Source organism: Cucurbita maxima, unplaced genomic scaffold, assembly GCF_002738345.1.
Source record: "Cucurbita maxima cultivar Rimu unplaced genomic scaffold, Cmax_1.0 Cma_Scf00003, whole genome shotgun sequence".
Classification (NCBI taxonomy): domain Eukaryota; kingdom Viridiplantae; phylum Streptophyta; class Magnoliopsida; order Cucurbitales; family Cucurbitaceae; genus Cucurbita; species Cucurbita maxima.
The window spans coordinates 6,233,597-6,257,546 of NW_019272019.1; the positions used below are offsets into that span (position 1 = coordinate 6,233,597).

At 36.4% G+C, this 23,950-nt stretch overlaps 3 protein-coding genes, 1 long non-coding RNA gene and 1 pseudogene across 13 annotated transcripts; 3 read left to right on the forward strand and 2 right to left on the reverse strand.

Annotated features, from left to right (window-relative positions):
• Nucleotides 1-422: 422 nt before the first annotated feature.
• LOC111476746 (polyadenylate-binding protein RBP47C-like) lies at nt 423-4,205 on the forward strand. The gene is made up of 6 exons (XM_023120540.1): nt 423-1,048; nt 2,164-2,644; nt 3,001-3,068; nt 3,150-3,280; nt 3,413-3,509; nt 3,816-4,205. Exons 1-6 carry the CDS (start codon nt 725-727, stop codon nt 3,969-3,971), a joined length of 1,257 nt encoding a protein of 418 aa, XP_022976308.1. The 5' UTR covers nt 423-724; the 3' UTR covers nt 3,972-4,205.
• A 723-nt stretch (nt 4,206-4,928) lies between these two features.
• Nucleotides 4,929-6,125, forward strand: LOC111476587. The gene is made up of 3 exons (XR_002717127.1): nt 4,929-5,020; nt 5,494-5,786; nt 5,907-6,125. It is a non-coding gene; the product is annotated as an uncharacterized LOC111476587 (long non-coding RNA).
• Nucleotides 6,126-6,491: 366 nt separating this feature from the next.
• On the forward strand, nt 6,492-10,883 carry LOC111474227. 5 transcript variants are annotated; one of them, XM_023119418.1, is made up of 13 exons: nt 6,492-6,655; nt 7,071-7,565; nt 7,686-7,755; nt 8,055-8,156; nt 8,245-8,361; nt 8,552-8,741; nt 8,874-9,028; nt 9,113-9,471; nt 9,568-9,667; nt 9,795-9,854; nt 9,955-10,038; nt 10,130-10,246; nt 10,548-10,883. In XM_023119418.1, exons 3-13 carry the CDS (start codon nt 7,696-7,698, stop codon nt 10,845-10,847), a joined length of 1,644 nt encoding a protein of 547 aa, XP_022975186.1. In that variant the 5' UTR covers nt 6,492-6,655; nt 7,071-7,565; nt 7,686-7,695; the 3' UTR covers nt 10,848-10,883. The 5 variants fall into 5 exon arrangements, with proteins under 5 accessions (XP_022975186.1, XP_022975188.1, XP_022975187.1 ...); XM_023119419.1 differs by lacking the exon at nt 6,492-6,655 and having other exon boundaries at nt 6,920-7,265; nt 7,468-7,565; XM_023119420.1 differs by lacking the exon at nt 6,492-6,655 and having other exon boundaries at nt 6,919-7,583.
• Nucleotides 10,884-10,890: 7 nt separating this feature from the next.
• LOC111474184 lies at nt 10,891-18,986 on the reverse strand. 6 transcript variants are annotated; one of them, XR_002715907.1, is made up of 20 exons: nt 18,566-18,986; nt 18,231-18,415; nt 17,972-18,076; nt 17,778-17,849; nt 17,496-17,643; nt 17,090-17,172; nt 16,769-16,824; nt 16,139-16,275; nt 15,949-16,039; nt 15,772-15,837; nt 15,393-15,615; nt 15,003-15,104; nt 14,740-14,825; nt 14,509-14,631; nt 13,893-13,962; nt 13,711-13,802; nt 13,487-13,591; nt 13,274-13,402; nt 12,098-12,189; nt 10,891-11,057 (listed from the first exon to the last, which is right to left on the reverse strand). XR_002715907.1 is itself a non-coding variant. In XM_023119397.1 (19 exons), the coding sequence occupies exons 1-18, from the start codon at nt 18,943-18,945 to the stop codon at nt 13,289-13,291; spliced, it is 2,238 nt and encodes a 745-aa protein (XP_022975165.1). In that variant the 5' UTR covers nt 18,946-18,986; the 3' UTR covers nt 11,538-12,189; nt 13,274-13,288. The 6 variants fall into 6 exon arrangements, 3 of the variants coding, with proteins under 3 accessions (XP_022975165.1, XP_022975160.1, XP_022975159.1); XR_002715906.1 differs by having other exon boundaries at nt 10,891-11,463; XR_002715904.1 differs by lacking the exon at nt 10,891-11,057 and adding an exon at nt 11,538-11,875.
• A 284-nt stretch (nt 18,987-19,270) lies between these two features.
• Nucleotides 19,271-23,950, reverse strand: part of LOC111474216 — a 12,227-nt pseudogene continuing 7,547 nt past the window's right edge.

A 23,950-nucleotide genomic window follows, 5' to 3' on the forward strand; every position in this document is an offset into this window, starting at 1 on the left:
TATGCAATAGTCTAATTATTGACTCTAACTTATCCAAACCAATTATTTTGTTTAAAATTTAAAATGCTAAATTACATTTATTAATGAATTTCTTTTTATACAAAACAAAAATTGCTTAATTATTTAATATTTATTCTGGGACATAGTTGACTTAATAAAAATTTATTAATTTAATATTTTGTGTAATGTATATAATTGTTTTATGAATGTAGTTTAGCCAACAAAATATTAAAAAGATCAATTTCGAGGATTTTTATAGAAATTAAAAACTTGATTAAATTATTTAGAAATAAAAAATAAAAATAAAAGTACAAAATTTGAAATTAATTTGATAAACTTATACAAAATTAATTTTTGTAAAATTAAAAATAATAGAAAAACTTTTTAGTAATTTAGGAGTTGATGGTTACAGGATAATTGGCGGCGGATGGAGGCAAAGGCCGGGGAGAGGAAACTGAAATGAACAGCTGAGATTAAGTGTGTTCCTTAATCCTAGGGTGTATATAGACAGCCCAAAAACCTTCCGGTTTGTATTTTCGTCATCCTCATCCTCAGGCTTAGACCCTAATCCAGTCCTCCTCTTTCGGCTTCTTTGGGTTTCCCTTTTTTGCTCTCAGATTCGGATTCTTTTTCCTCTCATTCCATTCAGATTCTTTTACCCTTTTGAGTAAGGGTGTACATTAAAATCTGCTCCATTCTCCTTGTTAATACGAAGGAAGATAAGATGCAAAGCAACGGTTCTGATTCGCAGCCGCAAGAACCAAATCAGCGGCACCAGCAGCCGCAGTCGTGGATGTCAATGCAGTACCCGCCGCCGGCTATGGTAATGCCGCACCATATGATGACGCCTCCGCATTACATGGCGCCGCCGCTTCCGCCGCCACCGTATATGCATTATCACCCCCAATATCAGCATCACCATCTCCCTATTCAGCATTCGCAGCCGCTACAGGGATCTGGCGGCGAAAACAAAACGATTTGGGTGGGTGACTTGCATCATTGGATGGACGAGAGTTACCTCCATACCTGCTTTGCTTCCATTGGCGAGGTTCAATTTTCTCTCTTCTTTTTCACTCATCTTTACGTTTATTATCGATGATGATTATTTGCTGATTTTCTGGAATCGTTAAAGTTCTCATATAAATCAATCTTTTTTTTTGTTTTTTTTTATTTTTTTATGAAATGATTCATTCTCTTCCTGAACATAAGGCTAGAAATATTGAATAATTCCCTTTTCCGATTCATCCATACAGTTGTAAACGTCTACTAGTTTCTAGTTCTGATGATTTTTCTTTTTGGAGGTTTGCGTACTTCATTGTCGTTGTGCAATTTGAACACAGAAGTGCAGAACCAAATGACAATTATAAGTCTGATCAAACATTTGGTTTGCTTTTTTTTTTTTTTTTTTTTTTTTTGGGGAAAAAANTCTACTAGTTTCTAGTTCTGATGATTTTTCTTTTTGGAGGTTTGCGTACTTCATTGTCGTTGTGCAATTTGAACACAGAAGTGCAGAACCAAATGACAATTATAAGTCTGATCAAACATTTGGTTTTTTTTTTTTTTTTTTTTTTTTTTTTTTTGGGAAAAAAAGGGTTTTGCTACTTTTGAGGAAGTGAGAATTTATTGGAGTTTTTTGTTGCGATTGGTTTACATTTTCTGATATTAGTAGGTTAGAGTATAGAATCTGCGTAAAAATGCAGCCGTATATTTTGCAAAAATGTTGTTTTGGCATTTGACAAATTTTAATGAGAGCGAATTGGCAACTGGTAAACGGTAAAGCAACATAGAAGCATGTTATAGGACTTTTTAGTCCTGTCTAGAATGGCTTTATCTTCTAGCCTCTCAAATTTACCACCTGTTGAATATTGTGAAAAGGGTATGAAGAAGTAAATGGAAGATCACATTCTCTAGCAATTGACATTGACTTTTGTTGCTGAAGGAGGTTTCTTTTATAGTTTTTTATATTTATTTCTGTGCATTCAGCTATGTACATGGATTTTCTACCTACTCTATCTCGTTCTTTTCCCTACTTTTTCGAACCAAATAATAAAAACATTATCCTAACTGTTTCCAAACAATCTTTTTTGTTGAAGAATCTTGAATTTTTCTTAGTTTGGCATGATCATGTTGAACGTTGATTGTTTTATTTCCTGTATGACGCAGATTTCATTGATCAAGATCATTCGTAATAAGCAAAGTGGTTTGTCTGAGGGGTATGGATTTGTAGAATTTTTTGCTCATGCAACAGCTGAAAAAGCTCTTCAGAACTATGCTGGAGTGCTCATGCCAAGTACAGAGCAGCCTTTCCGCTTGAATTGGGCGACATTTAGCACCGGTGACAAGCGATCAGATAATGATCCCGATCTTTCTATTTTTGTTGGTGACTTAGCTGCGGATGTTACTGATGCTCTGTTGTACGATACATTTTCAAGTAAATTTCCTTCTGTTAAAGCAGCAAAAGTTGTCATTGATGCCAATACTGGTCGTTCAAAGGGTTATGGTTTTGTGCGGTTTGGAGATGACAATGAAAGGTCTCAGGCCATGTCTGAAATGAATGGTGTATATTGCTCGAGCAGACCTATGCGCATTGGTGCAGCAACGCCCAGAAAGTCTTCTGGATATCAGCAACAGAATTTTTCACAGGGTATATTTAAATTGTATGGTTACAATGTAATGTGCATAGCCTAAAACCACTTCCAAGAGGGATTAGGGTTAGTCTTTGGGGAGGACATGCAATTCTGGAATAAGTAAAGATATGGAAGCTTTCTACTTTTTCCGGGGCATTTGGTTCAAGACTGAGGGTTATGAATCAAAAAGGGTTGTGAAAATGAAAACTATAATGCTAACAAAGAAATATGTGTTGTGTCTTCCTGTCTGTCAATCAAAAAGGGTTTGGATTTAACTCTTTGAATGCATGTGTTCTTAGTGTTTACTCATGGTTGTACACTTCCCTACCCCTTTTGGACTGCTTATGCATATGTTGTTCTCTGTTTATTATAGGAGAGTATTTAACAAATGGTCCCTTGAGCCAAGGACTCCAATCTGAAGGAGATTCTGCAAATACAACTGTAAGTTGCTTTGGTTATTTTTATCTGCACAGCTAGAAATTCCACTTCGTATTCTTGGTTTAACCTGAGCTTTAATTTTAGATATTTGTTGGAGGGCTTGATCCTAATGTCACCGATGAAGATCTGAGGCAACCTTTCTCACAGTATGGTGAGATAGTCTCTGTTAAAATACCAGTTGGTAAAGGATGTGGGTTTGTTCAATTTGCCAATAGGTAAAAAGTTTGTGATCAGATTTTCCTATCATATAAACCATGAATTAATAGTATCTGTCTGATTATTGGTTTTGTCAATTTGTTGATTTTTTCTAATTTCTGTCACATATTCTTCTCAATTTTCCTCTGCAGAAATGATGCTGAAGAGGCCTTGCAGAAACTAAATGCAACTGTAATTGGCAAGCAAACTATTCGTCTTTCTTGGGGCCGAAATCCAGCAAATAAGCAGGCAAATTACCCTTTTCTCCTAGTGTGAAAATATTAACAAAAAACATGTGCATCACTCTCTCAATTTTCATGCTTTTCCTGAAGGGCAAGGATAGGAAAACAATAAAATGAGCTGTTTTATTAAGAACAATTAAGTATGAACTTTTTATTTGAACCTTGTCTCAGTTATGGAATTGAATTTGGAAACACTTAGCCGGGGAAATGTTTGGTTTACATTCCTTCTTCATTCTTACCATCTGTAGCGGCCGATTTAGGTTGATAAATAGTCTTAACAGCATTTTTTCTTGCATTTGTTGAGGTGTGGCAGTTCAGAGATTTTGGTAACCAGTGGAATGGACCTTACTACGGGGGGCACATATATGATGGCTATGGATATGGTCTGCCACCTCACGATCCAAGTATGTATCACGCAGCTTATGGAGCTTACACTGTATATGGAAGCCATCAACAACAAGTAATCTGAACACAGAAAAGCTCATATTAATCCTTAGGCGCTTTTCAAGTAGAACAGCTGAAGTTGCTTCAGCTTCTGGAATGCACTTGGTTTTAGATTTTTTTTCTTTTTTCCATATTAATCATCCTTCCATCTGCCTAGAGGAACTGAATTTTGATGACCTGAGCTAGTTCTCTCATCTTGTAGGGAATATTATATATTTACTTCATTCAGATTGATAACAAACTTATTTATTAGAATATATATATATATATATATATATATATATATATATATAATGTTGCAATAGTGCATGCATGTTACATACACAATGTCTGGGCTATACCTATTCTTTGGTCAATCTTTCTGTTCATCTTTTTCAACTAGTTTAAGAGTTTCGGCCTTTCAAAATGCAGGATCGATTATTACTAAAGTAAGATTATGTTCATTTGGTGAGAATTTTGGATGTTCTTTTTTGGCATCTGAATCTTATGTTCTCTCTGTTAGAATGGATTTGTGGGTAGGTTGGTATCCTACATTAGGTATGAGTACACTACATATTGACTTTGTTGGACAGAGCATTTCACTTCTGAATCATCACCTTTTCCATTAATATTCTTTACTGTTCAATTGCAAGTCTGCAACTTCCTTTCGATCCATGGAGATAATTCAGAAGCATGATTGAAAATTGAGTGCCCTTTGGGGAAAGAAGAAGAAGAAGAAGAAGGGACCCCTCAAATCAAAACAGTGTTGCACTGCGATTGGGAATTGTAAAAGAGGCTTTTTAGATGGAAGGTGGGTGTGCCATGTCAATGTCACAGCACCGCCGTTGCCCTACGGCTACGGCAAAAGTGCAGCAGCCTGCTAAGAAAAGCATAAAGGTGTTTTAGCACGGCAGGTCCCCCCCCCCCCCCCCCCCCCCCCCCCCCCCCCCCCCCCCCCCCCCCCCCCCCCCCCCCCCCCCCCCCCCCCCCCCCCCCNTTCAAGATTATAACTGGATTTGTCGCTGATTTACTCAATAAACTCCTCTTCATTGCTGCTGCTACTGCTAAGGACACCGACAAAGGAAGGAAGATGAGGTTGCTCCCTTAGAATTATTTTATTTTACTTTGCAAAAGGACAATATATTTTTATTATTTGGGCTAACAAAATTATTTGTCCTGACATTTCTTAATGGGTTCCATTTGTTTTCTTTTTTTTTTTTTTTTTTTTCATTGAAATGTTGAGTTATTTGTAGGGGAGATTTAAATTTTACGTTATTATTTGAGTTATTGAATAATTAGTATTTATTTAGTTGAATTATAGTTTTTTTAGTTTGGTATTTAATAAATCTTTCATCTCTTTAAAATTTTGAATTTTTATGTTCAACTGTTCATTGAACTGCGTGTACTAAAATTTTAAATTTTATATAATGTGTCAGATAGATTTTTTACATAATTCTTTTTTTTTTTAATTAAATATATATTAAGATAGAAATGGATTTTATGTTGAGTTTGCTTTTGTTTGTTTATATTCATTTTTAAAAATCATTAATTGCCTATAGAAATTGCAGATCTGTCAAATTAATTTTCAAACAAACAAATAAAGAGCAACAAAATTCTAAGTTCCGCGGGAAAACAATAATCGGAATCGTTTAGTGTGCAATTACGCCTCTGCTTCGGCTCTCCAACAATAACATTCTTCAATGAATTTGCATTAATTGCAAAAGGATGATCGATCAAGGGACTAAAAAATTTGTTAGGTCGTGCATCTGTCATTTTCCTCTTGAATCTGACTTTTCCGCTTTCAAGATTGCTTCAGTTAACACCAATTTCCCGATTGATCGACTCTATGAAGAACAAGCAGGTATAATAATAACCCTCTTTTACTCATCTGCCCTGCAAAATCGTTTGTCTGCCATCGATTATGACACGCCTTAACTCTCCAACTGCAATTTGATTCTAATTATTTTTGTTTGGAATTTAGAACAAGAAGTTGCCAATTGTTGGATGTGTTCGATGGGCCGTCGCGCGAGTGCGCATAAACTGTTTGTCAAAATGCGAATCCGCTTTGGCATTGGAATTGCTGCTGAGGTTACTATTGAAACACTTCTGGCTACTTACTTTCTTCATTAATTCAAGTACACAAGACATTTAAAACCTCTTGAAGAACTCAGCAGCCCGATCATTTCGGAATTCAAATAAGAACTAGTCTCATCCCAACTGCCTTTAGAACAGGGTCCCCCAATAATTAAATGTCTCCATACATGGAAAGATTATTGCTTTATTACTTTTGTTAATCATGGAGCATTAAGATATTTCTGCTTTGATGTCTCTGTCACGTGGATGTGAGTGCCTACTTTGATTTTTTTTTAATTTATTTTACATTTTTCTTTATTTCCCACAAGCCTTTTTTAAGTCGATAAGTGACCATTTCTATCATGAAAGCATCCATTCCATGTGTAAGTGACAAAATAGCCAAATTTGCTTTTCCAAAAAACAGAGATTTCATTATTAAATACACTACTTTTCCAGCTTGAAGCTTGTTTTTAAAGAAATCAGCTTGAAGCTTGAAGGGACATTAGACATTTTATGAGCAGTGGGGTTTTGTTTGAACGCATTCATTGGTTGATTTCTTAGAGATAAGAGGCTTCATTTCTGATCAATTATCTTTTCTTGATGGATAAGGAAGAAAGTAGGTGGGGAGCATTTTCGAGCGGCATAAATTGGTGCTCGGTGAATTTCTTTCCCTCTTTTCAAGTCAGGTCTGAAAATGCAAATCTGTTTTATTCATATTAAGAACAGAGCAGAAATGGGTTATACATTTCTTGAAATGAAAGGGGGATTATTATAATAAGCTTTGGTATTAGGTAGTTAATTAAGAACGAATACCAATGTCATTACGTATGATCAAACCAGGTAATTCTAGAGCTCTTCTGCTTTGGATCTTCCGAAAGAAGTAAAAATGTATTAATTGGTTGGCAAGCATGTGACTGTGGCAGTCTTTGCCCTCAAATTCATTCCTTATTAATATTTTATGCAATCGCCTCTCAGTGTGCTTCCAAAGTCACTAACAATCACAACCCACATGGGATTTGATTTATATTTAACCAATGAAATCTTAATTACTCTGGTTGTACTCTGTTTTCAGGATTCATTGTATTCTGAAAGTCCATTCCCAAAAGAAAGTAAAAAAAAAAAAAAAAGGGATATAAAGGAGATGGGGTTCGAAAGAGAAGGCACACGCTGTTCCATGATGAAGCTGGCATGTTGTGGACCATAGAGAGGGATATGCAAGAGATGCACATAAACTTTCTGCAAAGCCATTCGTTTTACCTTTCAATCTGTGAGTAAATCTATCTCTTTTTCTCTCACAGATAAGCTTTTGAAGCGGTGGAAGATATGGTAAATTAGTCCCGAGGCGGTAAACCCGGTTGTCTGTGGCCGTCATATACAGTATCTTAAATAGACTTCCATGTCTCCGAGACATCCAGTATCTGCTATTCCGAAAATAAAGTCCCAATTCTTGTTTCTTTGCATTGATCGAGGAATGTCGAAATTGGGAGGTAAATCGTTGAGAGTGGTCTTTCGCCATTGAATTTCTTAGACGTCTATGAAAAAATGAGCCTCTTTTCCTCTCAGAAAGGTTTGATCTCCATTTAAGGCACGCTTTGATCCCTTGTTTTGTCTGATTCGATGGAATTGTTTTGTTAGATATTTTGACGTTGAGAAGGAAATTGAGTAATAAATTTGGTTTGGATTGCAGTTTTGAAGAGATGGATCGCAAAGGGAGGACAAGGCTGCAGTCAATGAGAGCATCTGCGAATCATGAAAAAGTAATCCCAGCCATACTTCCAAGTCTTGTGCATAGTTCTAAGTAGGTCGCTGTAGTTTCTTACCTTATTTATTGCATGCTTCGAAAAACGGTTTGTTCTGTTGTGAGCGAAAGCCATGAAAAATATGAAGAAATCTTCTTATCTCTTTTATTCTGCATCTGATGAAGTTCTAAATTTATATGAAGTCTCCTGCTTTCCTTCATACAAATTCTGTCGCCCATCATCTTACTTCTGGGCTAGAATCACTGGTGCGATACTACTGTAAAAGCTAAAAGGTTGAATTCTAAATTGCCTTGAAGGGAAGCGTGGATATGCCGGCGGCGAACTTGCCTGATGCAGCAAAAGCAACCACAAGCGGACGGGTTGCAAGCAGAGAGAGAAAAGTGGCTTTACAACAAGACGTATGAACGTTTCATCCCGATCAAAATCGCTAATTACTTGTTTTCTTCTTCATAATTTTATATTGGATTTGGCATTCTGAATCATCAGGTTGACAAGCTGAAGAAGAAGCTCAGACATGAAGAAAATGTAGGTCGTGCTTTGAAGAGAGCTTTCACCAGACCTCTGGGAGCTTTACCCCGCCTCCCTCCTTTTCTTCCTCCCAATGTACGTATTTCAAATCCTCAATTCCTTCCTTATTGATAGCCTTGGATTTTCCTTAAACATTGAAAACAATTATATTCATAATTCATGCTAGCAGTCGGGAATATAGTTTTTTTTTAAAAAAAATTGTAAACAGAGGCTTGGTTGGTGAAACGAAGCCAGAATTGTAATGCCAGATCTTTAACGCCTGCAGATGCTAGAACTTCTTGCCGAAGTAGCTGTTCTTGAAGAGGAGGTGGTGCGGCTTGAAGAGCAGGTTGTGCATTTCAGGCAGGACTTATATCAGGAAGCTGTCAACATTTCCTCCTCCAAGAAGAACATGGAGTTTTCCCTCAAAAACAATTCCAAGCAACTTCAATCCGAACTTTCAGTTCAGAAGACTGGTAATTCATTGGCAACCATGAACGATAAAGCCAAAAAAAAATTTATGAGTTTGAAGTTATTAAATGAAAAATGTGGATCAGGTTTGGAATTACCTTTTGACCCCTTTTTCCTTTGCCTATTTTCTGTTTCAGATAATGGTCTGGGAAAGGAAAATGAATCGCGTATGAATTCGACAAGTAACCACAGGGTGTCTTCTCTCCAGAAAACCCATACGATAAAGACTCCACTCAAGAAATCTCCAGCTCGTTACAAATCATCAGAGAAACCGAATTCTCCAAAACTGAATGTGAGTATGAAATTTCCATATTATTCATTTTTGGTATTGTTATAAACACACACACATATATACATATACTTTTCTCATATTCAGTTCGAAAACCGAGAGACGAGTCCAGAAAACGCTGAAGCTAGACGACTACGTGCTCCAGACAACAAGGTATCTGGTGATGATAGTCCGAACAATATCTCTGAAAATATTTTGAAATGCTTATCGAGCATTCTTTTAAGGATGAGCTCAATCAAGAACAGAGGTGTCACTGAAAGTTTACATCTATTCTCAATGCTAACTACGAGGCAAACTGAAGAGACGGATCATCAGGACCCTTATAATATATGTTCAGAGTTTGGAATGCGAGATATTGGTCCATACAAGAACGTACATATAGTTGAAGCCAGTTCAATTAATACAAAGCGGACGACAAACTCGTTGTTTCTATTCCAAAGATTGAAGTAAGTTTTGCGCTACTGATAATAATATTGCATCGCTTCATGCTGTTGTTTTGGAAATTAAATATTAAATCTAGCCTCAATTTTTCTAAATTTCAGACTCCTCTTGGGGAAACTTGCTTCTGTCAACTTGCAACGTCTTACACATCAGGAGAAACTTGCCTTTTGGATCAACGTCTATAACTCCTGCATGATAAATGTACGCCATTTTTCTGGGAATTTTTTGCTTAAGAGACCCTTCTAGTTAGTGATTTCTTTCTTTCTATTTGTTGGCATTCTTTCCTATGCTTTCTTCGGCACACGCTTACGTGATTGAATTCCTGTAGGCATTTCTACAACTTGGAATACCAGAGAGTCCGGAGATGGTTGCTGGTTTGATGCAGAAGGTACAGATTATTATTGATTATCCTTCTGCTCTACTCTATATAGCTTTGTTCTTTCTTCGTATTTTGGCAAACTATCTCATAATAATAATGCGTCCACCAGGCAACAATTAATGTGAGCGGACACTTGCTAAATGCTATAACCATTGAGCATTTCATTTTGAGACTTCCTTACCATTCGCAATATGTAAGCTGCTGATTTCAATAATGTATTGTGATGTTTAATTTTGAAGTTAAGGTTGGGAAGTTCATAACTTCGTAATTTAATTTGACCACAGGCTTTCTCAAAGAGTGCCAAGTACGACGAGAAGACATTTAGAAGTATTTTTGGGTTGGAGTTATCAGAACCATTGATTACGTTCGCATTATCATGTGGAAGCTGGTCGTCCCCAGCTGTAAGTTCTTAAACACATCAGCAGATTTCCGATCTTTACACCTACTTTTGATTAAAACCTTCATACCATTTCCTTTTTCTTCGCATCAGAAGAAGCCCAGTACTGGTTCTGGATTATTAATTACTCTTCAATTATTCTGCAATTCTCTTTCTAAAGATAGTTCCTAATAAATGAAAATCTGTTCATTAATTATCTAGGCAATTATTTTCAAGTTATTCATCCATATTAGATTTAAGAGACCCTGATGTTTTTCCATCCTCTGATTCCACTTTTAATTTTCATGAACTTTTGGTTAATGAAGGTGAGAGTGTACACAGCATCCCAGGTCGAGAACCAGCTAGAATTAGCAAAAAGAGACTATTTACAAGCTGCAGTAGGAATTGCATCAGAGAAGTTTGGAATCCCAAAGCTGCTGGATTGGTATTTGCTGGACTTTGGTAAAGACTTGGACTCCTTGGTTGACTGGGTCTGCCTTCAGCTACCAAGTGAATTAGGAAAAGAAGCAATTAAGTTGATAGAGAGGAGAAGAAACCAACCTCTTTCTCAGTTTGTTAAAGTAATACCTTATGAATTTAGCTTTAGATACCTTCTCTGCACATAATAATTCATAATCCAGTTCGTTTTTCTGTGGATGTTTTCTTTTCTTTTTTTGGCAGCAATGGTTCAGATTTAGTAGTAGCAGTAGTACACTGTATGATAGGGGTATTATAAAGAAAATAGACTTGTACATTGTTTGGTAACAGTGCAGGGTGAAAAATTTAAGCACCTCGTGGCTAATGTGAACAACAGATGATTCTTGATCTTGGGTGTACTGAGCATTAATGAAAGAACCAAAATAATTATGAACAGAAGAAGAGAGCATGAGGCTAAGGTGTGTGTGTGATTGATGTTGACTTGCGCCAGATGGCATTGATTTGATGGGTTAAGCATTAAAAAAAGAAGTGCCAACTGTGTTTGGCTGTAACGCAAAAAAGGATTTGGTGAAAAGATGGAATGAAGACAATAACATAATATTACTCAATTTAATCAGCCTGCCAACTCAGTGCACAGGTCATCTCTCCCACAGTCCAAGAGGAAATCACATGTGGCCTTCTTCAGACTACGACATTATGTTGTTATCAAGGACTTTACCATAGACGGATGCTTAAACTCCAGACTTCGTGGGGCACAGTTTTACTACTATTCTTCTTCTTATTATTATTTTTCCCACATAGTGACTTAACCCATTGAACTATGAACTAATTATTAGAAAAAACAGTATCATTTAAAGCAGGAATTGGATACTTTAAAAAAAAAAATGTCATTGTAGCTATTTTCAAGTTCACGTGAAACATAATATCAAAAAATGTTCGATTGGAACTCAAATGATACATAATTCTACAAAAAAATCATGGAAGGAATCTAAACCAGCCATCCCCCCAAAAAAGAGATACTGAGTAAACATCCAATCACCAGTTGATTTGCAAAGTGAAAGCTGGAAGATTCTAAGTTTTGGCATGTTGAAAGGAATGGTAGGTGAGTAAGAGGTTTCAAATTTGTCTTAATCTGAAGGAATTTGATTCTAATCAAGAAGAGTGGTCCTTGCAATCTCTTCCACCTAAAACGGGAAAACCTCACCCACCTATATATCTATATTGAAGGGCAACAACAAACTGCTTAGTGTGATCACTACTACACAATACAAATAAAAGTTAAAAGCCTGAGAGTGACCACTCATGTTCTTTCTAACTCCATTTCCTCCCCACCTCTACCACCCGTGAGTTGGTTAAACAACGATGTTTTATGTGGAAAGTATTAACAATTTAGAAGTCCCATTTGAAACCCCCTTTAGAATTAAACTTGTCTACTAACCTTTTTCGAAAAGGCTCGAATCATCATGATGCCCATCTTGAAAGTTTCTTCAGGAGTCTTCTTGTCGTTGTCTTTCCATCTCTTTGAATTTTCTGAAATTATTAGGTTCATAACGATTTAACAAAATGGTAAAAAAAATTTATGAGTCAAGGACCCAGTGTTTGATTTGGTTGTCTCTTGAGATTTGGTGGGCATCATATCCCTCAGAAATCAAGCTATTAAACGACGACATGTGATTGGTCTGCCGTGAAAAATTACCACCATTCCATTGGAATAACAGGAGAGTGGGTGAAAATCTAAGCGACAAACTGAAAAGTGACTTAGTTCATGAAGGTAGTAAAATAAGAACTATCGTTAAGGAAGAAAGCCTAGCAGTAGTGACAAAGAAGAAGAATTATTCCTCTATAATAAGATTAGTAACAGAGTCGAGAGAAAGTAATGCAGATTTTTTTTCTGAAGGGCCACATGAAAGGGCCACATGGAGATGAAATTCCCAGCTAAGAACAGCCAACAAAGGAATTAGGTACCTGAAAAGGACTGAAGTCGGCCCACAAAATTCCAAGGTTCAGAGTCAGACTTCCGGCTGTGGGCTACAAGGTCCAGTTTGACCCTACTTGGCCCAACAAGGCCCAGTTAGCTGAAGCTAGCAGACTTACTTTTAATACTTTACACTAAGGAGCCGTTTGAACATGGAAGGAATTTGAAGTACTTGAATTTAAAAGACAATTATATGATTGATAATATTTGTTTGAGAGACATGATATCAATTTTTTATTATTTTTTATAAATACAAAATAATAAATAAATAAATAAATGGATGATCACGGTTGAAAAATTAAGATAAATCCAAATTTTCACTTATGAATCGGGCTATATTTAAATAGAGTTTACTTAATATGTAAATGAAATATATAAATGTAGTTAAAAACTTATGATCTGAATAAAGGACATAAAGAAAGCTTGGGAGATGGGGCTCCTGAATAGTTAACGATACAAGGAAGGAAAGGTTGTAAAAGCCAGGAAGACCTTTAAAATCATGTAACATATATGTGACATGAAGCTACATGCAGAAATTATAATAGTTCATCCAAATGCTGAGTTGAAGTTATTGACAGAAGATCTCCAAAAACTTATTTCATGTAATTCACGAAGTATAAGGTTTCCAAACATACATACCAGCACATTAGATTCTTAGTCAAAGTTATCGATTTTGATTGGGTTAATATCGTCTGCAACTTGAAAGCGTCCTACTGATCGAGCAAAGAACATCATTTGCTGTTCCAGGGTAAATTTAATATTTTCTGCCTGCATTAAATACACAAAGTTTAGCATTCTATACCCCAATGCCAAAACTCAGAAGTACCACTCAAAAGATGCAGTAGCGTAGACCTTGCGGAAACCATGTTGTTCTCCTTCATACTCGACTAGAGCAACAGGCAAGCCCTTATCCTTCAACGCATTATAAATCTTACGAGCTTGATTGGGTAGTACGACCTGGATATTCAATACAAAGTGTTTACCCAACAAATAACTGGCCTTCATTACCATGAAGAGATGCATGACATGTTTTACATCATCATTATTAGGAGAAAAAGAAAGATAAATGGGCATACTTTGTCCTCCAGTCCCTGGAATAGGATTATAGGGCAAGAAAATTTGTCAACAAAATTGATTGGTGACCTTTCAAAGTAATCTTTTTCGTTCCCTGCAGCCCATAATAATTCGTATCAGAATTCAAACTATTAAAATGAGAAGGAAATCAAATATGAGATTCCTTATTTGTTCTTCAACTCACCAACGAGATTGTCAATATAATGAGATTCAAACTTGTGTGTATCTGCTCTCAACAAGCTTAAGTCAGCTATCTATTCAAAGATCATGAGAACTACAATCAGTCAACTGTTGCACGGTTTCTAGTTTCAAAAGTTAGTAAGCAAAGACAAATATATACATATGTGTGTGTGTATTAACAGAAAGCAGAAGGGAGTTATGATCAAAGGGAAAGGGCTATATGAACGAGTAATACATACAAAAAAAAAATCTACAACATCAACACCATTAGAGATGATACTGGGTCGTGCACTTAGACAGCTGACTGTAGAAGAAAACGAGCAGTAATCTCTCTTTGTAGACAATAAAATCACCAACAAGCGTTGTAGGCTTGTAGCTGAACTTCAATTTAATACCATGCTTTCATTACTTAGTTTCGGTAATAAGTGATTAAAAGTAAAATTTAAAATCATACCATACCATCGAACATTCATTTTTGTTTCAATGCAAGCAGTATAACAGAACACAGTTTAACAGCAAAAAAAAAGAGAAGAATTATAACATAAATTTTGGTTTGAGAGCTACGCTTATCACTGTAATTATTCTGAGAGACCAGATTAGCATAAAGACAAGACGCTCACCCCATACAAGGAAGCTCCTGCCTTAAAAGTATCTCTAAAAGCAAGAGCAGCTAAGGTGGTATATCCCCCAGCAGATCCACCAGTGATGCATAATCGTTCTCCATCAACCTTTCCAGAGTCCACCTGGAGAAAACAATATGGTTTGATATTGCTCAAGGTTAGATAGGTGTATCACTAATTAATCATGAAAATATTAGTTCTAGTGAAAGCAAGATCGTAGGAGGGTGCCACCAAAAATCTTGCACAACTGCAGCAATCATTGACATCAACAATTCCCCATTGCCTCAAAAGCCTTTCTCGGTACTCTCTCCCATAACCTTTATAGCCAAATCATAAATACCTTAGTAAATAACTATGATAACTATAAAAAACATTCCTAAACTAGAGAATCTAATTGGCAAGTATGAGGCAATTCAGCATTGCAGGGAACGGACATAGAAAGAATTTTTTTGTTCTTTAAATATATTTAAAACTAGTAATGGTTGCAATCATACCAGTGCTACCACCATAATTGACATCAACATAACCCCAGCCTCGACTAGTCCAGTATTGAATGCTAGGATTTAAATTTCCACGTGTTTCAGCAGTTGGTCCTCCTGTAGGGTAATATCTATAAAATATCTACTTTTGCAGAAGGAGCTATGCCATAACTAGAAATAAAAGCCAGTAAGAATCATTCCAACAACACTTCATTTAAGGTAAAGTACGAAACATACTTTTTCCTGTCTCTTATGAAATAATGACAAATTTTTAAAAAATGTTCCATTAAAATAAACGGCAAATATTCCAACACCCTACTTGATAGGAAAAAAGATTGCAGGATACTGGTTTGAATTATTTCCCCCAAACTACGAAAGTTTAATGACAGCGTAGTTGCAACATACCATGGCTTTTCAACAACAACGGAGGCTTTTCATCCTGACTAGCCTGGTAAATAGGATTGGACGGTCGATAAAAGTAGGCATAAGCATTTTGGCCAGGAACTTCAGTAGGAAATTCAATGAACTCAGGAAGGCTGAAATACGACTTAAATTTCAAAATATCCGGAGAAGAAGACCAGATAATAGTGAAACCTTCTACTCCCAAGGTTCTTTCATTTAAGGTCACCTGCATGGGAAAAGTGGCATTGTCAAAGACAGGCAGAAACAATTTCATCCGATGTTTTATAACCAGAATCTTTTGAAATTTAGCAATGTTGAAAGCAGAAATCTGTGAAAACTACAAAGAAAATGGAAGACAGATAATGGCAGAAAAAAATAAGACCTTGGCAATAGATGATGGATGAAGTGCCGAAGATCCTTCCACATATATACAATGATTTCCCAGAGCCTGCAAACATAAACATGTTTATCTAATATAAGAAAATATTACTAACAAAAAAACATGTCCTCTGTGAAACTGAAAATAAAAAAATCTCAAAGTTTAATAGATCAAGTATACAATATTATCAATATCCGTGAAAGGGATATCAAGCAAGGATAGTGAGCTTTGCGCCTCATCCAAAACTACAAGATATGATTGCCCACGCTGTCTGCAGGATCCAATACAGGAAAAGCAGTTGAATGTCTACGAAAATCTGGGAGGCAAAAATGCAGCATGAAGCATAGAAAATAGAAACTTTTTCAATCACCTGTAGCTGCAGAGTATGACGTTTCTCCCAGCACCAATCCTTAAGAATTCATAAGAGTTTGTGCCAAAAACCCATAAGGGTCGGGAAAACTCGGCGTTTAAAGAGTATACTGGAGCCACCTCATTGTTAACCTCAAACTGTTTCCATGATAAGCAAGAGTTACAAGTGCCATTATTTCAATTGGCAACGTTATATCATAGAATCAGGTAGGTAGTTAAATGTAATGGAGGCCCATATCAAATGATCTGATTATAGAACGGTTGCCAAAACTAGGTGTTTATTTCGGTTATTTTTTGCCTGACCAATTTCAAAATAAATTCGTATGCAATTTCCTTCTACATTTGTAACTTTTTCAAGTATATCTGGAATAAGGTGTAACAAAATACAGGTAAATACTGCAATCCATGATTCAATAACCGATAAGCTGAATCTCTAGGAAATTCAATGCAAGTAGTGAAGAGTTCATTTATTAATGCATACGCGATTATTCAATATTAAGCAATCAGAAAAATATAATATAAAAGAAACATCTTTTACATACTTGATTTCAAAAACAAATTACAGTATGCATTGTCTAAAGTTCTGCAATGAAAACAAATACAGGTAATAGAAAATAAAAGGAAAACTCACCCATTTAAAAAGATTCCAAAACCCACTCTGTCTATCAGTAATAAAGAATAGTTCTCCTGCACATTCTCAAAATAAATAAATAAACACCAGAATAACACCAAGCATTACGTTCAGCCATGATAGTCAGTTTAGGAAATCCAGTCACAACCCTATAAAATTGAACCATCCAAGTAGAAGATTAACAGCCCTTCCGAGGCAGGAAAAAATCTATGCAGAAGGCAATGGCATCATCAGCCATGCATGGCGTTAATTTGGCCTCACATAGAAGTTTAACACATTGACTACAAGTTCTTTAATCATTTCAAAAGCTAATGTACATACCCTGAGCAGACCACTTCGGTTCAGTGGGAGATTCCACAAGCTTCGGATCACCACCAGCAACACAGACTCGTTTGTAGACCTCTCTGCAAGATGATCAATAGCATCAAGATCACAATCCAGAACTTTAGTTTTAAACCATTTTAGATATAAAAACAATATATGAATCTAAGTGGCAGAGATAACTATCACCTATAAAGTATACAAGCAGATCTGATTTATTTTCAAGCGAAATTTTAATGCATTCTAACATAGATTAGAATTAAAAAACAAAATTAATACGAGAAAGAGAATAAAGAAGCATGATAAAACACCATATATGACGGGAAACAGTAACATTTAACACCTAAAACAAATAGCCGGTTTAGAATAGTAAGATCAACCAACTGGGGAGAATGGTTCAACTAACCCATTCTCAGAAAGGTAGCCAACCCAGAGCTCAGATTTATCCCAAGGCATGTTAGGATGACCCCACTCTATCCATGCAATCCGTTCCCCTTTGGGGTCCACTCGTGGGAAGGCATAGAAATCATTTCCTCCAACTAAAACCTTTGGATCTGAAAGTCATGCGCAAAATTAGCACAAATGGCGGTACTAATTATGTGGTCAACAATTCAAATTCCTCAGTAACTACAACGCATTATGTACGAACTTTCAACAAATTTTGTACACACCAAGAAAATATGCATACCATTAATATCCGTTCCGTCAAGTTCTACTGACACGATTGTGGTGATTGGATTCAAGCTACTTTGACGTCCATCTACCAAAACAAAATAATTTAAGCATACGACTATACATACAAGTGGTCTAAAAATAAGTTCAACGATAAAGATGTTGATAGCACAAAATCCTGGATTCTTAACACTAAATGAAAAAATGTACCTTCCTGGATGGTAATAAAACGATTAAAACGAGAATCAAACACCCCATCTGCATAACTGACTGATCTTCCACCGTAATCGGGAGTTAGTGCTTGCGGAGGCGAATCTGCTTGCGTGAAACCTTAACTTATCAGTACTTGAAAGTTCCACGTCCTTCACATTCTTATTTACAGGCAGTGAGCAACCGAGTGGCTTAAGTCTAGGAAATCCACTCCATCAGTTAACATATAAAAGTCTAGATTAATCGGTTGTTGGTTCACCTGAAATTAAAGATTGCTTGTAAAGTCTTTGGTCCTTGTAATTCGAAAAGATAACAATGTCTCCGGCCACCGTGAATGCACCACCGCCGTATTCCTGCGTCGTGTTCCGAACTGAAAACTCCTTCGGAGTAATATCACTAGGGTCATCCCCTGGATTATCCGACTCCTTAACAAGCACTCCTCGCCTAAACCATTTTAAACGGAATTACACGAAGCGGCATTTCTGAACTTAATTGCAACAAATTGTTTCGAGCTAAATCCGAACTAGAAAACAACCAGCGAACTTAGATTTATTCATTTTAATCGCTATAGTTGGAAGGAATCGATATGGGTACCCGGATTCGGTGGGGCGTGATTCGAGCCAGATAAGGCGCCCATTTCCGTCGACAGCAGTACCACCAAGGCGCTTGGAGGCACCAGTAACAACTTCGGCAGTAATTGGCGACTTCCAGGAGCCGTACGGCGCAGTGATTTTGGCGAGCTGCTCGGCTACTTCTGGGACGTCTTTGTTGGTACTAGATGAAGAAGACATGGATGAAGCCATAGGGTTGTAGCTCCGAAAATGCCTTCCAGCGGAGACTCGGTTGATGAACGCTCTATTTAAGGCGTTAAAATTGGAAATAAGAGAAGACGATGGAGCAAAAAAGCGAACAGGTCCTAATAGAGCACAGACACTCATTGAAACGAGCTCGTCTCCGGCTGCGCATACACGCATGCATAAGGTTTACGCGGGACCTTCGGAAAGATTATTTGAGGAGTCCAATTTTCGAAATTTTGGAAATTTAAATTAATAAAAATGCATTTCTCTAAAAAAAAAAAAAAAAAAAATTAAAAAATACCCTAATATTGTGTTGAAACGGTTAATTCTTTATTCTAAAAATCTCTTTCAATATTGAGTTTCAACAATATATTTGAATTTTTTTTATCCAGTGGGAAGAACTCAAATTGAGTTTTTCATTCATTGTCTAAAGAGCAGTAAGCAAATAAGTGAACTAAGATCAGGACATTCATGCCATCAGTTGGCATATAAGAGTGCAGACTGATTAACAATACTATGTTTCACCATCTGAATTTAAGGCTTTTCTAATTATTTTACAAAGGCTCTCATGTTTGAACCATCTTAAACAGAATTACAGTACGCAGCATTCTAAACTAAATCACTACAAATTGTTTACCTAAAAACCTGAATTAGGGAACAACAATCAATTTTAACAATTCAATCATAGGATGTTGTCCAAGAGCCAAGGAAAGGACATCCTCATCCGAATAAGAATCGAGGGATCATTGTCAACGTCAGCAATACCAGGAAGCCGCTTGGGTGACCCATGAAATGAAGAGTAGTCCAGAGGAACAGGCAAGAATAAAACCCTAGCGGAAACCCTAGAGAAAAAGTAAAAGCCAGCCAACAAGATTAGCGGACTCTCTACGATTCAACAGTCTGGGCCGTACCTAGTGGGCCTTGACCAAGTTTTGTTTTTTCAAAATTACAAAAAGGACATCAATTAAAAGCAGCTATGCTTCGAGACAATTTATAATGGTAATGCTTTAGAATCAAGAATATGATTGAACACTCACACCATACAAGGAAGCTCCTGCCTTGAATGTATCTCTGAAAGCAAGAGCAGCTAGGGCAGTGTATCCCCCAGCAGATTCCCCAGAAATGCATAATCGTTCTGCATCAACTGCTCCTGAATCAACCTACACAAATAAGTAGCCAGTATAATACTTTAAACATGTTACTAAGAATTGATCAGAACCTCCAAAATCTGAAGAAAATAGATGTCGAAAGATAGTCACCAAATATTTTGCACAGCTGCAACAGTCATTGACATCAACAATTCCCCACTTCCTCAAAAGCCTTTCCCGAAAGTCCCTCCCGTAACCTTTGGTAAAGAAATATAACCTCAGGAAACAGTATGCTTAAATAAAAAAAGCACCTTCATTCTTCAATAAACCAAACAAACCACAAGATAGAACATAGGACAAATAGCACCCCAAATTGATGATTGACGCAGATAAAATGAAAACAAGAAGTACGATGCTCACCAAATAATTCACAGAAAACAAATGCACAATCGTTTCAAGATTATCTAAGTGAGAACTTTAATGAGACTATAACAAACAATCCAAAATCACTTCATATCATGCATGTATAGTAGATAGGCCAAAAGCTGAAAAGTGACATTAAAGACACGTAATTAAGGCATTGCAATGAGAAAATTCTACTATTGTATCAACACTATTAGACTCTATCCATTAAAACTCAAAAAACTTCTGTGAAATGATAATGCACAAGTATGCATACCAGAGCTTCCTCCATAGTTAACATTGACAAAAGCCCATACTCGACTAGTCCAATACTGGATTCTTAGATTTAATATTCCACGTGATTCATCTGTCGGGCCTCCTGTAATAACACATACGTAAACTACATAAACAAGGAGATAATAACTATGAAAATCAAAAAGCGCTGGCAACCAAAGTACAAATCTAGGACAGAAAAAGAGAAATCTTATAGGGCATTAGTTATGCAGCTTAACGTTTTAGTCTAATTTATACACTCCTTTGTCAAGATATCAATGGCCAATATTTTTCCGCGGAACCTAGAACTAAATACATTTCTTCAGAAATAACTTAAAAAGAAAAACAAAGAAAAAAAAGGAACTAATCCAATGTTCTTTGTATTGCTGGAATAATTCTCACACAATTGTTTTGATGATGACTGCATCATCTAGAACGATCCTTATTACCTTGTGATATGCACCTATTGAGAAAAGTTCTGTTTTTTTATTATAATGAAAAGAACAAATTCACATCATTATTTTGCTAAAAAGGTTAAGTTTAGGCTGTACGGAACATACCATGGCTTTCCAGCAACAATGGAGGCTTCTCGTCCTCACAAGAATGGTAAAGGGGATTGAATGGTGGATAAAAATAGGCATAAGCCTTTTCACCAGGCACTTCTGCTGCAAATTCAATTAACCTAGGAGTGCTGAAGTATGACTTATACGTCAAAATATCAGGCGATGATGACCAAATAATGGTGAACTCAACTACTTTCAAGTTTTTCTCTTCTAGAGTAACCTAAACAAGGAAAAACAGCTGACAAGATACGCAAAATCCTAGGATAAAAAAGGAAAAAGAAATACTAGCAAGATTACCCTAGCAATTGATGGTGGATGAAAGGCTGACGCTCCCTCCACATAAAAACAATGTTTCCCAATTGTCTGCAAAGGTAAAAGATGCTCCTCGTATAAAATAATGGCATACAACTCACAAGCAAAATGGATTTTCATGAGAACTGAAGAGCTGATTGTGTTAGTACAATATTATCAATATCTGAAAAGGGAATATCAAGCAGAGATGGCGAGCTTTGTGTATCACCCACGACTCCAAGATATGACCTCCCATGCTGCCTAAATGAAATGGAAAAACATGGTCTTGGTGAGAAAAATTATTACTCCATGCGCACAGATCATGAAAAATCCAAGGTAGTCACCGAAGTTTTTGGTTACCTATAGCTGCAGAGAATATAGTTTTCTCCTTGATGGCCAGGTAAGAAACCATAAGAGTTTATGCCAAAAACCCATAGTGGACGTGAAAACTCCGCATTCAAAGAATAAACTGGAGACACCTCATTATCTGCCTCGAACTAGTTCCCATAACAAGACAAGGGAAAAAAAGCTGAGTTACAAAGATCACTATGACCTTATATAATTAATGTGTGTTAGGATCTCGCTTATTAGCAAAATATAATCAACAAAATTATGAATAATTGATTGTCATTATGCTGACACAATGGCACCAAGTTTGTTGAATACGAGTACATAGTAATTCTTGGGTCCTTGTAGCAAGATTGTAGAGAATCCTGTTCAAAATGTATTTTAAAGAAACAGAGAATTAGTGGTGAAAAAAGAAAAAGCATATCACTGAAGCAAGAACTAAAAAAGAAAGCATACCCATTTGTATAGATTCCAGAACCCACTTTTCCTATCGGTAACAAAAAGAAGTTCTCCTGCACATTCCAATCAGATGAAGTAAGTGTTACCTGTCTCTAAAGAAGCAGCAAATTGAGTTTTGTCAATATAGAAAGTTTATAAACAGCAAAGTAGAAAACATGTCCAGTTGAGGCTGATAACAAAATAAACTACATGTAACACCATGATAAACGAGAAAGCATCCTTTTGAAAACAAAAATAGCCAAGCGAGGAGAAGCCCCATCTCGGTGCAATGAAACAAAAAGAACAAATTGATGTTCAGACATTCGTGTTATAACTTTGACCATGTGATGGAAACTGGGTGATGAAACAGTTCATTAATTGAATGGCAGAAAAAAAGCACCCTCAGAGGACCACTTAGGCTCAGTAGGCGACTCCACTAGCTCTGGATCACAACCAGCAACACAGACACGTTTGTTGATTTTGCTGCAGAGTAGAATAAAAAGTAGGTCATGTACAACAGTCGTACCATGACATTGGAATGAAGAAAACTTGAAGCAAAGACGTCAAGAGAGTAAGAAATGAATATTTGTAAGGAGTTACTTACAAACATGAACTCAACCATTGTCAGAAAGGTAACCAACCCAGAGCTCTGATTTATCCCATGGCATGTTAGGGTGATGCCATTGGATCCATGCAATCTGTTTCCCTTTGGGATCCACTCGAGGAAAAGCATAAAAGTCACTTCCCTCTACAAGTACCTCCGGATATGAGAATTATGTTCAAACAAGATGCAAAATTCATGAGCAAAAAACCCACCTCAGAAAACACCTACATTTAAGTGTCCTTTTCTCATAGTAACAAACATAATTAGCAGCTAGCTTTATTTTATATTACACGGTATGGATCCTCTTTATTACCTTCTATAGCCTTCTCTTCGAGTCCTATAGATACAATTGTCGTGGTTGGACTTGAGCTGTTATTGCGCCGATATACCAAGATTGAAGTAAATTTTTAACATATTAATAAATCTTCCAAAAATGGTAAGGAGTAATTCTTATCAAAGGAAAGAACGAAAAGACAGATATGTTATATAATCTATCACACAGGCCCCAATTGTTAACATAAGCAAACACTAATACCTATCTTCCCGTACGGCAATATAACGATTGAAACGTAAATCAAACACTCCATCAGCATAACTGACTAACGGTTCACCATAATCTGGAGTAAGGGGTCGAGGAGAAGAATCTGGCATCAGAGCAAACGCTAACTATGAGAAATAAGAAACTGGAAATTTTCCATTTTCAAGGTTCCAAAATTCATCAATGAATTTTAAGAAATGGTAACATTACGGCTACTACTGGGGTTAATGGATTGCTTATATAGTCTCTGATCCTCGAAATTGGAGAAGACTATAGTATCCCCAGATATCATGAAAGCACCACCGCCGTACTCCTGTGCAGTGGTCCGAACGAAAACTCCTTTGGAGTAATATCAATAGGCTCATCACCCAGCTTCTCCGGCTCCTTGACGAGAACTTCGCGCCTAAACCAATTTAACACGTCCGATTGAAAATTAATTTTCACTTAAAACTAATTGTCGAGTAACTAGAACAAATAGAACCAGGCCATTAGAATTTGAAAGCAAAACTTATTTTATAACCAGTTAGAAACACACACACACACACACACACACAAAAAAAAAAAAAAAAAAAAAAAAAAAAAAAAAAAAAAAAAAAAAAAAAAAAAAAAAAAAAAAAAAAAAAAAAAAAAAAAAAAA